This window comes from Pyxicephalus adspersus, chromosome 3, assembly GCF_032062135.1.
Source record: "Pyxicephalus adspersus chromosome 3, UCB_Pads_2.0, whole genome shotgun sequence".
NCBI lineage: Eukaryota > Metazoa > Chordata > Amphibia > Anura > Pyxicephalidae > Pyxicephalus > Pyxicephalus adspersus.
In genome coordinates, this window is record NC_092860.1 from 151,711,542 (window position 1) to 151,726,509 (window position 14,968).

Below are 14,968 nucleotides of genomic sequence, written 5' to 3' on the forward strand. Positions count from 1 at the left end.
TGGTGCCAGAAGAAGGGGTGGGAGGGGGTTTGTAGATTCTTGATGGTGTTGTGGGTCACTGACCTGGAATGAATGTGCATACATTAGGTGGTGCTGCCCTCCATGTCTCCAGCTTTTGTGATAGTCCAGCAAGCTGTCTCAGCCGTGTTTTTAGGTGCGGAGAGGAAATTGTTCTTAGGTCTTGCTTTTATAAAACTTTGTACATACAGGGAGCATTGGTTAGCTTTAATCAGCTTTGTGAATGCCTTTAAAGTGGAACTCCACTGTCATCTTTTTCCCTAAAATGCATTTTCCTGCCCCAAGCCACCACCATGACTTTACCCCAAAATAAGCAGTATTTACCCCTTATTTTCCAGTTCTGTCCCCGGCGTTCTCATTGGTCCAGCTCCAGCAAAACTTCAGCTGTGTCATTTAGCCCGTATTCTGTACAGCCAGCGTGGCCTCAATACATTATATGAGCCCTGATCTGTCCAGTAGGAAGGAGAACCTCCCATGACATTGCTGGACCAGCCAGAAGAAGATATGAATCATATCTATGTTATAGATAGGCAGTATTCTCCCCGGCCCCATATAGCTGGGCGTACCACCTGGCACTATTCACTAACCACTCGGCTGTTTTTGGGTGGTTACTGAAAAGATGGCTTACGATTGAGAGGCTGCCACCTGCCTACAGCTTCTTCCCACCCAGCTTAAAACATTTCTGCGTTGAACACGGGTACATACAATGTTTTTGTTTTTTTTATCTGATGTATGCACTAAAGTCATAGAACATATGGTGGATTGCCTTGCTTTTACCTTGTGCAATGCTCACTCCCCCTGCTGGAGAGATCAGCTCAGGACAAATCCTTCCATATTCAACATGTGTTTCCCTTGCTTAAAAGTTCCTTCATATCCAACATTTGCCTTTGGTTGCTGTGGAACTACAATACCCAGTATAGACAGCAGTTTGCTTCTGCTCCTTGTAGAGAACTACTTAGTTTTACAAATATTACGTTGCAGTGTACACATAAAACCAGAAAATGAAGTCACCTGCACTACAAAATACAGGATTCTTGCTTGATTGTAAAAGCACCATCGCCAAATGTTGAAATGCCAGTTTCCTTGAGGAAGGGACCCTGCGCAGCTTGGCTTTTTTACAGGATGTGATGATGCTTTTTTAATAAAGCAAAAATCCTGGACTTGTATCGGTTTAAAGCTGCATACACACGTGCAATTATAGTCTTTGGAAAGGATCTTTGAACTATGAAAGAGTGCTGTACATACAGCATCTTTCTGCCCTATGGAGAGGGGGAGAACTACAGAGCACCACCCTGCTCTGCGCTCCCCTTCTCTTGTATTATGATCGTTCGGCGTCCATCGTCCGTGGATCGGCCAGGACAGTCATTCGGATGATGGTCGACGGGCGCTGTACACACGCCAGGTTCTCATCCGATATGCCGAATTATCGGGCGAGAATCATTGGACGTGTGTAAGTAGCTTTTGTGACACCAGTGATCATTTTGTCTATCCGTAAGGGTGACATTCTTCCCAATGGCCAGCAATGTAAGAGACATTATTCCTACTGACCACCACACTGTGTGTATATGAGGGGTTCCCTGAAGACCTGAAAGTTATTTCAAGGGTCTTCCCCATGTTACTAAAGTCGGGGAAGTTTGTTCTAAACACCTGCATTCTACCTCTTGTGTATAACATCCAGGCCATGGTGGTCGTTGGGTCATTACGTTTTCTCTGCTTAATAAAACAATGAAAACTCTTCGATTGAGTGACAGAATTTTACCTCTTGTTTATTTCCATGTAGCTCCTAAAGGAAGCAGAGCACAATGTTTATTTGTGACGCTTCCTAGATAATGTTGTATATTATTTCGACACATTGATTTCGGCACATTGCTGCATGTATTATATCATGTTATATCGGACGTTTTATTGGAGTTTATACAAATACAGTGTTTCCCCCGGGGCTTATTAGCTGGGTGCACCACCCTGCACTTTTCTCTAACCACCCAGCTGTTTTAGGGTGGTTACTGAAGAGTTGTGTCACAATACAAGGACTGTCGCCCGCCTATAACTTCTCACCCAACTTAAAAAAAGTTCTGTGTTGAACACAAGACATATCACGCACAGATATCTGATGTTTCAGAACAAGTGTCTCTTCATTCCCCTCTTTATCCAGTGCTGTCTTTTCTTCCTGTGATTTCAGTTCCTATAGACCGGTCATTGACATTTTAGTAGATCCTCATTATAAGTTCTACAAAGTTTCCATACTTGGTACATGTCCTAGTTTTTCATATCTGCCTTATGTTATGTCCGTATATGTCGGCAATATTTGTAGACACGTCTGTCTCTCTGTAAGTTGGGGTCACCGGTATATTTTTTTAGATGTAGGAGCAGCCATGATATAACGTTTTTACACTGTTCTCCCCGGCCCCTTTTAGCCTGGTGCACCACCCAGCACTTTTCCATGACCACCCCGCTGTTTGTGGTAGCTTTCTGAAAAGTTTGGTCACAATACAGAGGCAGTCATCCTGCTTGTTTTTTTTGGGAGAATTTTGCTGTATTTCTCAAATTTGTGTCCCCTACACAGACCATTCTATATGACATGGCTTCTGCTGAGCTCTTATCTGTCTGTCCATGTGTTATTTATGTCGTAGTAGTTGTAGGTTTTTATCTTCTCTTCTCCTGTGTTGCACATATAGATTAGAAACATACTGCGTATGTAAGATACAAATGGCTAACACTCGGTAATACGGCGAGGTGTCATAGAAACTTGTGACAACTTGCAAGCTTAGGAACCTGTATCGGCATGCCGGATTATCTCACAGCTTTACCGTGTCACAGGCTTTTCCCAGGCCCCGTCTATCTGACCTTGGAGAATTTGATTGGATCTGATATGGATATTCTAGGGGCATTTGAAGATTTTTGATCACAATGCAGAGATTTAAATAAAGCTTTGAATAAAATAGGAAAAAAATTCTATGAGTCATACTTGGCCCTGCCTCTCCTCTGCTTCTTTTTGGTCAGTAAGGCTGCCTATCATAGCAAAAGACCAATAGGGAGCCTTGTAATCTTGGCAAGCTGAATTTTTGCAAGGAAAGGTAATACTTGTTCCCTATGTACTTACTATATTCAATTGCAGTTATCACCGCTCATATGAACTGCACAATTTTAATTCCATAAGATGCATTTTTCTGGTATATATGCGGACATTCAGTATTGACCTTTCTTATTTTGGTTACTGTTTAGCATCCATTAATAAAACTTTTATTACCTTAATATTTTGAAATGATTACTTAAATGCATTGAGTGGGGTGGACCAGAAACAGGCTGGCTAGGGAGAGGGGCTAAATTATTCCAAACTTCGTTGAAAGAGCTGGACTATGACTTGTTGCAGCTTCTAATGTGAGAAGTTTCATCCTCTAAGGATTGTGTTTCTTATAAGCTTTCAGGTATTTGTGTGATTGTGTTTTTGGGTCAATATGATAGATTATTCAACCCACATCTTCAGCTTTTTTTTTTTTTTTTTTTTTTTTTAGGCCGGCTGGGGAGGAATTGTATGCGGGTGGCAACCCTTGTATTGTAACCCAATTTATCAGTATTTATTATTATTAATAAAAAGTATTCATATAGCGCCAACATATTACACAGCGTGGGGTTGCACATGACAGACAGATACAGACAGTAACACAGGAAAAGGAGAGGACCCTGCCCCGAAGAGCTTACGATCTAGAAGACCCAAAAACAGTTGGCTTGGTGCACCCAGCTAAAAGGGGCCAGGAAAACACTGTGGTGTCCCTGCAATATCACGTTTTTATTCGTGTTTTTCTTTTATGAGATTTTCACCCTCTGTGTATATCTTAAAGACTAAAAGTAATAAAATGTCTACAAGTTTAGTGTTCCGGTATAAAAGGGAAATCCCCCATATTGATGATGCCACAGGTCCGAATGTAGCTGTAGTTCTAAACCAGGGTCCCTTTTGGAGGTTGCTAGGTGTTCCTTGAGCAATTCTTCGGTTAGTTTGTGAGACTGATCTTTTTTTCTATCTGTAAAGGTGACATTCTTAAAGGCCAGCAATGAGATGTTCATCCTACTCGCCACATGCGAATGGGAGCACAGTTATAGCAGAACTAAAATCGAAATTAAAAAAAAATAATGCAATTGCCTTTTAATCTGCAGATCAATGTTTCTCGATTTGGTCTCACATTTTCCCAGTATCCTTCTTTGATCTGACACCGCCATCATGTCACCCGATCTTGCACTTTACATGTGTAAGTTCAGGTAACATAGATGGCGGCAGGGGAGGTTAAAGAAGATTACCTATCTCACGGTGCATGCGATCAGCAATTATGTTTTCTCCCTTTAAAGAAAGGGATCTTCTGCGAATGGCTGAGATTGGACATGTGCAGAAGGAGCAGCCAAGAGCCTCCTGCTATGGTAGGTAGGTATCCCGGGAGGCTCTGCGCTCACATCCTGTCTTGGATTATCGCGATGGTTTTCTACCCTTTTTATGTAAAGTAAAAAATTGGAGTTGAAGTCTGGAATGGCCCTTACAGGTGCTTGCAGTCATGACAAGGTTTACCTTTTACACCTTCTATTTGTCTTTCCACTCCTTCGCTCCTGCAATGTGGATTACATTGATTTAATAGATTACATATTGGGCCCTTCGCCTCGTTTATGTAACCAGCTGTCTTCATCAGTGTTTTTCTTTAACATTACACAGGAAGGTGATGTCTATAAAGCCGCCACTTCCTCAGCTTGTCGGCTGTGTGGGAAATGGCACAACAGCTGTTTGTATCTGGCTGTAAATAATCAGGATGCAGATAATCACACGGTAGTTACGTGCGCGCTTCACAAGTGTGCCGGCCAAATACAAATTAAAGAGTAACCAGAAATGGTTGTGTTCTAGGTGCTAAAAATTCTAATATAGCAAAATGTTCTTGGTACTTTACCCCATTTCTTTGTTTTCTGTAAGCACCAGAAAAAAAAACTTCAGCAACAGATGTTACCAGTCAGGCAGATCTGATTGCCATGACCTCGCTGGGATGATTAATACGGAGGGGTGAATGCAAGGGGCTCCATGTGCAATGACTGTACATGTATGGATACCAGTGTTCTCCCCAGCCCCTTTTAGCTGGGCACACCACCCAGCACTTTTCAGTAAACACCCGGCTGTTTTTGGATGGTTACTGATGAAGTTGGGTCACAATACAGGGTCTGCCACCCACCTACAATTTTTTCCCACCCGGCTCCAAAAAATTTCTGGGTTGAGCACTGGATACATATAATATCAGTTTTGCTCAATTATGGAAACTTCAAAGTACAGGCAAGTTCACCTATATGTAGCTTATCCTATACTTCTAACATCATGGTGATGTAGAGGTTGTATGTTTAAAATAATATGTAATAAATCCCTCTACAGTTTTTGTCCCTCTTACCTTTCTGACCTGGAAGACAAATACTCCCCTAACCACTCTCTTCGCTCCTCCAATGACCTACTAATGACCTCCTCACACGCACGGCTCCAAGACATTTCTAGAGCTGCCTTGACTCACTGCTGTCACACCAGAAATACTGATGGGTTATTGCATTTAAATCGGAGTTGCTTTTCAGTCTGTTGGTGTTACTGGTGACCTTCCTCCATCCAGCCCCCTCTAATGAACACTTTGGACTTTTCTCCTTTCCTTCCAGTTTATTTCCTGCTGGCTAGAGATGGTTTCACATTAGTGAATATGGTTAGATTGCTGTCCCCACTCCCCAGAGTATTAGTGGACAGCCAAGCAAAACGCATGGCGCAATTTTGCTTCCAAGACATTCAAACAATCACATTGGAAGGGAAATACACAACTGTTTGGTTTCCAATGACTCGGTAAATATTAATGGTAAATCATGTGATGTGTGTGAATACAAAAGATCTTGAGTAAGGTTATGTACACACATCAGATGATTCTCGTCCGATAATCGCCTTAGGCTGAGAATCTGGCCTGTGTACAACGGCCGCCTGATGTCCATCCTGGCGGATCCATGAACAACTATATGTGACGCGGAGAGAGCACAGCCGGGTGCTGCTCTGTCATTCCTCCCCCCTCTTTAGGGCAGAACAGGGCTGTATGTACATACTTCTGTCCATGGGAAAAGATTTGTGAAAGATCCTTTCTGATGACAATTATTGAACGTTTGTACTCAGCCTTACTCTAAAGCTTTATTCAAACTTGTGGTGAGGTTTCAGTGCGGTTACTAGTTCTCCATGCCAGGATCCGGTGCCGGTGAGAATGAGCGTGGGCCGCAGTGAGCGGTACTAGTTCTGCATATTGCCACCAGACATTAAACATGCAGACACTGGCTCTTTAACAACCAGCTCTGGCGTGTAAGTGTTTGAGTGGCTTTCAACATGGCCATGGGATCCCTCAACAGGGTTCTCCCCAGGCCCTTTTAGCTGGGCGCACCACCCGGCTGTTTTTGGGTGGTTACTAAAAAGTTTTGTTACAATACAGGGGCTGCCACCCACCTACAATTTTCTTCCCACCCGGCTTAAAATAATTTCTGGGTTGAGCACTGCCTCAATCCCAAGACAGCTGTGCACATGCAGAGTATTGTACACATGTGTAAGTGTTATAATTCTGAGCAATTACCAGTTATCGGTCGATGCAAAATTGGCCTTTGATCTGGTTGTGGCCTTAGGTCAACATGGCTCGTGTAGGTTTTTTTTGCCTGCTGTAGTATATTGCAGAGATTACTTTGGTACTTTCAATGACCGGAGTAGTTGTAAATTTTGCTTTTATATGTGAATTGGTCATGTTTCTCATTTGCAGACCTGTGTGCCTTAGTGTCTTGTTTTTGTGCAGGAGAACTTGTATTGAACGTGCTTTTTCTCTATTAAGTCAGCAATTCTATGACATATTGCCAGAGGGTAAGAATGAATATAGAAGGACAACGGATCAAAAGTGTTCACACATAGTAGCTGATATAGACAGAAATGGCCTTTAGGATAAATATTTAGCGCCTGTGGCCTGGTTTGTCTATTTCTATACGTACTCTCCAGGGTCGCCATCTACTTAATAGGAGGAAGTCCTGGCCTGATGTCAAACTTTATGTAAATCCGGTGCCAGGTAATGTTTTAAAAATGTCTGACACAAAGCCGCCCCTCTGTCAAAACCCATCGTCATGTGATTTATAATGTTAGTCTGATTGTGAGGACGTAATTTTAGCAACATCAGTGTAAGGGAGGGGAAAAAACAATGCTCTTTCTGAAAAACTCCTAAGATTCTGCGTGCTTTGATGTGCAGCGTTCCCCCTGATATTACAGAAGAAATTGTGTATAAATAGATGGATGTGTACACAAGATGTAGCGGTCATATTACACCGTATGATGAGCACAGTACACTTCCACGTCTCGTCTAATTTACAGCTGCCAGCTGATCCTTGTGTGTGCGCTGTGTATGTACTTTATATGCCTTTGTCTCTCTTCCAGATAACTGCCATGATGAACGGTTCAAACCTTGGGAACTCCACATCCAACAACAAGTCCAAGGATGAGCAGGTGGTAAACGGACACGACGAGAATGAAAACAATCCGTTTGCGGAGTACATGTGGATGGAGAATGAAGAGGATTTCAACAGACAGGTAATGCACTAATTTTAGCAAGAGCGACATCTGCCACCATCAACCTAGAAACATCCAGCGTCTCTTCTTCTATTACCCCATTTTCACTTAACATTCCTTTTTGAAATGAGCCTGTCATGTAGATTGTACAAGCAGGTGGTCACTGTTGGTAATTATGTTTAGTTATTTGCAGACATTGGGCCTGATTTATTAAAGCTTTCCAAGGCTAGACAAGATACCCTTTCATAAGTGATCCAGTAGACCTGGAATCAATTTCATTTCATTAGGTATTTGTTAGCAAATGTTTTCAGTCCATTCCAGGTTTGCTGGATCACCCAGGTTCACTGATAAAGGTGTATCCTTTCCAGCCTTGGAGAGCTTTAGTGCTAGAGCTTTACTAAATCGGGCCATTGTGTTAAGTAAGGCCAGATATTTGCTAACCAAAACTTGTGGTTGCTATTATATCCTACTTCCTTGTTTGAAACCTACATATGTAAACATGCACAAGTAGCGGAGTGTAGCACGGATTCAAACCGCAATAATAAATGCAACCTGATCAGGAATGAGCAATATATGCAACATTTTCATGTGCAGAGCTAAAGTTTCCAGGACCATGAGATCTGTGTTAGGTCGGAATGTTTCCGGTGCTTAGGACGATACATATGGTGCATTAGCCAGCCTGTTAGTTTGTGACTGAATTGATGCATACATGAAGCACATTTCCTCCATAATTACGCTGTATAAATATGGTTAGTTGGGAGCACCTGCTTCTGATTCAGGAGAACATTTCCCAAACGCACCTGGTACAGGCTCCTTTCCATGTCTTTCATATAGAAAGCCTGTTGTAAAAAGTTACTAACATGCACCATTTGGGTTTAGATTTTGTATCTTCTATTACTGGAAACGTTAGGTAAAGGTGCTTTGCACAGCACGGGCCTCAGAACATCACTCCCTTGTAACACCACATGAGGTGCCCACTGTCTTCTAAAAATTCACTTGCATCACCGTCTGCTAGGTTGTTATTTTAAAGTCCAACTTCGTCTGATCTGGTCCTTTCTGTTTTTGACTATGTACACACGTCAGATGATTCTCATCTGATAATCGCCTCAGGGCTGGTACCAGATGAGAATGTGGCGTGTACACATCTCTAGTCATTCATGCTTCTGTCCGTGCGGATCTAGAAACAACAAATGATCGTAATAGAAGTGAAGGGGCAGTACACAGCGGGGTGCCACTCCGTCATTCTCCCTTCTCCATAGAACAAAATAGTGTTGTTTGTACAGTTCTTGTTTATGCATTTGTCTTTTTGTCCTGGTGACACTCGCTGTCCCTGTTTCTTGTATTGGAGTCACATGGACAAGAACTGAAGTAAAGTCTCTGCTATGCGGAAATGAATGGCATTAACATTTCACCAAAGGTCTTATTCTTTCCTACTCTTGTTAAACACTAAAAGCATAATGGTGAATCTTGCATACTGTGTGAAAATCTTGTGCTATTTGTCACTTATTTTTTTTTTTTTTTTCTCGTCCATTTAGGTGGAAGAGGAGCTACAGGAGCAAGAGTTTCTAGACCGCTGCTTCCAGGAAATGTTGGACGAGGAGGACCAAGACTGGTTCATTCCTTCCCGTGACTTGCCGCAGGGTGTTGTGGGGCAGTTGCAGCAGCAGTTAAATGGGCTCACAGTCAATGACACTCATAGTACAGAGGACATCTTGGTACGTTGTGTCTACATTTCTCCAGTGCGGAGACTGAAAAATATTGGAGAATGCAATTTTAATCTTTGTACTTGGATATTAGGCAGTTTGTGTGTTTATGAGAAGCATGTTTTGGGTAATTTTTCTGATATTTTCACAATCTTACAAGCCTTCATGATTTTGTTATGGGAATCTGTATGTGGGTTCATAGGGAGATCTGTGGTGACTGCATTGCCCCTTTAACCAATTGTCCTTCCAAGGTACAGTTGGCAACAGGGCCACCATCAGAGAGTGGGGGCAAAGGAGGACTTCTGTACCCAATCAAGAGATTGACTTTGTGCAATTCTGAAACTTAAAGACATTATGACGGAGGCCTCAGCTAAGCTGATGCTGCACGTGCTCAGCTTTTGGACAGATAGCCAAAGAGATCAGGCATGTAGGAAAGATTATTGCAGAAGGAATATCACCTGTCATTTCTGCAAGAATGACCTGCCTGAGTGTGGATTCTTAAAAGTGGAATTTTAGTTCTACGTTAACGTATTTCAAAGATTTGTCAATACACGCGCGCGCACACACACACACACTTGAACCTTACACATTCCTGTAGTCATTCCTGGTGTGCTTTCAGTCAGACCTTCCATCTTTTCCATTTCTGTACCTAAACTTTAATGATTATCCAAAAGACAGTAAAGTGAACCCCCCCCCCAAACCTTTTTTATTATAGGTCTCATCTGCTGTAATACTAAATTAAACAATATTTATATAGTTCCAACATAATATGTAGTATGGTACATTAAACGTGACACAGAAGGACAGGACTTTGCTCTAAAAAATTTGCAATCTAGTGTGTTAGAATAGCAGTTCTTGGACACTTTCTCCTGCATGTGTAATGTTTTTTCTGGCTGTAGGGCTAGACAAGGCATTGCATATGCCAACTTATCTTGTTTCGGTCCTTTTCGTCTGATCCAAACTTTCACCGCTGCTATTTTTATACTTGAGCCTGCTGTGTCTGCTACGATTACAGCTGTGAACACGTTTTCTTTCAAGTTTCTCTCCTTTCATAGTAAGTAGAGAAACATTCAACCTTTAGAAGTTGTGGCAGCAGTTCTCTTCTGCAAAAACAAATCTAGCAAGACTTAAACGGATCTCTAATTTTCTGTGGATCTCCCTGCCTTACCGTGACCCTAAAGGGTCATTAAAAAAAAAAAAAAAATTTAGGCTGAAAGTTACTTTACTTTAATCAATAATACTTTTTAGTGACTTGTCAGTTTTCCTCTGTTTCAACATTGCAGTCTCCACTAGGAAAAGCCATTGCCTGTCTCTTTCTGCTATAACTAACAACCCGATTGTGTGACCAAAAAGTTGCTTTCTTTGTAAAAGATGAATCCAGTGAGTAATAATTCTCACTGAACTTTTTGGTGTAGCTGCACCTCATTGCTCCTTTTTCTCAGTGCAAACCTTTGGTTCAGGGCCGACCAGACTAGAAAAGTCACGCCTTAGCCTATCGCAGCATGGACTGCAGTTCAGAATTCTGATCTCTTCCTAGGGATACAGATGGAACATTAAGTTGTGTGTTAAACATTATGAAAGTATAGAAAGAGTTAAAAATGACTCTTTGGTATGTGCCCACAGTATTTTAAAAGTATGTATTTGATTGGAACAAATTGTTTTACCTTTTTGGGAATTGTACATTGAGTAAATTGCCCACTAGTCATTGGAGGAGCTTCTTTTTCCAGTATGCAAAATTAGTGCTCAATTAGTCAGTTACCTAATTGGCACAGTACCTGTCCCCTAAACATCCCTGTCTGCCATGGAGGCTTTACATCCCATTCAACAGCGAGCAATTTCCTTGCCCTGTGTTAGTCCCGTGGTGAATATAGTGAGGGTTATTAGCAAGCCAAAGTGCAATCAAGTCTTTCTAACAACTTGCATAATGGTGTGATCTTTGGTTTTAGGCACTCTGAAACTAAACAGTCTTTCAGATACCTGAAAGTGATTTGCTGCCCTGCAAGCTTCTAGGTAATTTATCCACTTTTCAAGGATGGCTGGTTGGCTTAAGTGCAGCTCTGAGGTTTGAATTCCTCAAAAGCTGTCATTATACACATCATTTTAGGTAACATCTGTACACCCAGGAGATGTGTATTTTACATGTACTTGTTGGTCTGATTCCAGGATTGATGAGTAGTGGCTAAAATAAATCAATCTCTGGGTACTCCTAAATAGTAATCAGGACAAGCTTTGTTTGGGTATTTGGGTGGGTGTGCATGTCTGTTGAGATTTTTCTTCAGATTGGGGTTGATAAGGCTGCATTTAAGCAAATCTAATGGCTACTGAAGCACAGGAGGGTCTGAGGTTAGCTTGGTATATCGGGATATATGAATTTAAATGTACAATCATTTATTCTGTAGATCTGTACTTCATATCTCTAGCTATTGTTTCATCCTTTCCCCGCCAGTCATCAGAGTGCAGCTCTGACTTGAGGAAGCAAAGCCCTGCTCCTCAGCAAGATGGCCGTTGCATAGTTCGGAGTAAAGATTAGTTGGCGGGAACCTACAAGCTCTGCTCTAGTCTCAGTTGTGTCTATGCTAATTTGTATCCAAACTGTGTCTTGTAAAATAAATTTGTATATATTTTTTTTTTTTCTCAAAGCTTTATTAGAACTAATGTCATAGTCTTTTAAAGTGTCATTGATTCTCTATTTTTCTTTTGTTTTTAGAGCAAAAGTACCCTGAATCCCGACGCAAAGGAGTTTGTTCCAGGAGTGAAGTATTGAACATTACAGGCAACTTTTTAAAAACAAAACAAAAAAAAACACAAAAGACTGTTTCCTTATACCTTCAGGATAAAGCTGCACAAAAAAAACAAGGGGAATATTTGGGGAGGTGGTCATTAGCGATGCTTTAACTCGACACTGTGACTCGAGTACCTTAAATGTGGGATTATGTTTTTTTTATTCTTCAGGCTTTCAGCCGTTCCCTCCCCTTTACAGCATAAAATTTGGTGGTATGCGTGTTGGACTTTAATTTTTTTTTCTTTAAATTACGGGGTTTTCGTTTTTTCATCAGAAGGCCACCTACCCGCTGTTGTATTCTAAGTGAAAACATCATGGAAGAGTCATTAATAAAAAATCGTGAACTTTTTTTTTCTTTTTCCTCTCCTGACGGCCATCTTGTTTCATTGACAATTAACAGGAAGATATGGTTGTAGTTTCCAGCATGAAGATGATTACCTGATTTCCAGCATTTGTGATTTTTTTTTAGGGGACATTTACCATTTGTTGTCATTTCAGTGCCATTCAGAGGGCAAGTACACAGCTTTAGGGTTGCCTAATTTTCTTTTGGACTTGGTTTAAGTCCGTGTTTAGCTTTACTCAGGAGAGCAGACCCCCTGATGGTTCTCCAGCCCGGAGGGCCATTGGTTTTTCAGTGTTCAGTTTTAAGGCTCCATTAATGCCGGACATCCAGATACTTTCCCGTGGAAAGCTTGTACCTCGGGACTTCAGATAATCCTGCAAACACAATCATCCAGTCTGTGTACCCATTGTAATTATTCTGCAGTTGAATTTACCGGCCTTGACTTATATATAGCGTGATTTAGTACGACATAAACACTAAGCTACGCATCGTGGCTGACGGTAAGTGATGTTACAAAGGGGTACAGTTGCATACCCCACACGCCATGGCTGTGCCATGTTAAAAATATCAGTATGAGACTTTTCTACAGTCTGTTACTGCCAGCAAACCATAATATTTGGTTTGTCTGATCTCGAAAACGCCATAGAAGTCAGGTTGAGCAAACTGCATGAGACTTGCAAATCTCTTGAGTAGGAGACCTACGGTGGCTGCTCAGCCCTGCTGTAGACAAAGCTTTTTTTTTTTTTTTTTTTTTCCACAAGCCAGGCGCAATGGTCCATTGTCACTAGTAAAAACAAAGCAAATGGGGTTTCCGGAATGGAGCCCCTTATTGCCCACATGGCATGCACCTCCATCTGCATTGATTCGTAATGTGCTCAGCCGGTAGAAAGAGAAACAAATAAGCTATGTTTTAAAACTGCCTCTACAGTTGTATTGTTTTTATGAAGTGATATGGCCACACACAAAAAAGAAAATAAATCAGCCTGATCATTGTACATGTCTGAGTGCCTGTGATTAGTAATGTTTTGTCTGACTTTTTGTTATGTTGGATTTATTCTCAAGTTTTGGCTCAGGGTGGCTCAGTGGTTAGCACTCTGGCCTTTTGATTGGCAGGTCCCAGGTTAGAATCTCGGTTAGGACACTTATCTGGGTCTATCTAGGTTTTCGGGTTCTCCCTTTATTTGCATGGGTTTCCCTTAGAGTACTCTGTTTCCTCCCACATTTAAAAACATGTGGTTAGGTCAATTGGCTTCCCAAAATTGACCTTAGGCTGTATAAAGACATATGACTATGGTAGGGACATTAGATTGTGAGCTCCTTTAGGGGCTGTGTAATTTAGCTTTATGGTATATTTTGCTGAGTCCGTAAAATGGAAGGGATGACACCCATAACTTTGCAGGTGGAAATGCTTCTTCAAAGTCCCTCCATTATTGCTTTTGTTACCAAATCCCAAGTCCTTGTACTCCCCATTACGGCAGATTAGCCAGAGCTTCAATTTTAGCAGAGATCACATGACTTGTTCTTTAGGTTTTTTGTGCTATGAGCACCGGAGAATGGTAGCAGCAGCATTTTATCTAGGGAAGTTGCATGGTGAACCTCCTATGCCAGCATTTATTTATCCATCACTGCAATACAAGGCCATGAAGTTACCATTTTGGGTGCTGTTTAATTCAAATTTGTGTTAGCAAGTGTTTTACTTTAGTGAAGTTGTAATGGCAAGGCTGCTCTCCTTTTTGGTTTGGGTTCTGATGACCCTCCTCTACTAAATGTTCCAAAAATGTTGTGTTACTGCATTTGTGCTTGTTTTGAGTTCTGCAACTTGCTGGATGACTTCCCCTAATTGTGCTGTTGGTTTTTGATGGTAAAGTCAGCACATATACATTCAATAAGAGAAACAACAAATTTTTACACAATGCCTTGGATATCTAGAACTAACTGCTGGGATTTCACTTGGTTAACGGTCACAATATTGGGAATACAGAGGCAAATAATATTACATTGTGTATATCTGGAACAAATTGCTGTATTATCACTTTGTTTATGGTCCTAATATGTAAAAACCAAATAGGTGTAAAAAGTCTTTGTATATCTGAAACCACCAATTGCTCTGACATCACTTGCTTAATAGTCACACCATTCCCAAGCACTTACTGAAAGTACATTTCCCCCTGGTAATTTGCAGCAAGCACCCTGAACTTCTGTATTCTGACTCAAACAGAACTATCAGGCCACCATTAGTTACAACGAACATTCCCTGCTGATATACAATAACCTTTGCGGAGCAGGGTGGTGGCGTAGTAAAGTGGCTCTCAATTGGGATTGTCAATGTGTTCAAGGTGCTTATGCCAGGTATGTTATCAATATTGGGAGATATCAATTGTTTTGGTTGTGAATTCTTCATCCTTTGTATGATCACCATCAGAATAATATTATTTAAGGGTGACTTGTTTGTATTCTGAGAGACTATTGGATGGATGAATGCCCTGGAATCCTTAGAATGTCTTTCACTGTTCATTTATGATGGTGACCCAAGTGACTTACAATCA

General features: G+C 41.3%; 1 protein-coding gene across 1 annotated transcript in view; it reads left to right on the top strand.

Annotated features, from left to right (window-relative positions):
- PAIP2B (poly(A) binding protein interacting protein 2B) overlaps window positions 1–13,417 on the top strand; it is a 17,306-nt gene extending 3,889 nt beyond the window's left edge. The window contains exons 2-4 of the mRNA XM_072406687.1: window positions 7,463–7,615; window positions 9,130–9,309; window positions 12,005–13,417. Coding sequence (XP_072262788.1) covers window positions 7,472–7,615; window positions 9,130–9,309; window positions 12,005–12,061 — 381 coding nt within the window. The 5' untranslated portion in view covers window positions 7,463–7,471 and the 3' untranslated portion in view covers window positions 12,062–13,417. The remainder of the gene's footprint in view (window positions 1–7,462; window positions 7,616–9,129; window positions 9,310–12,004) is intronic.
- The last annotated feature ends 1,551 nt before the right edge of the window (window positions 13,418–14,968 follow it).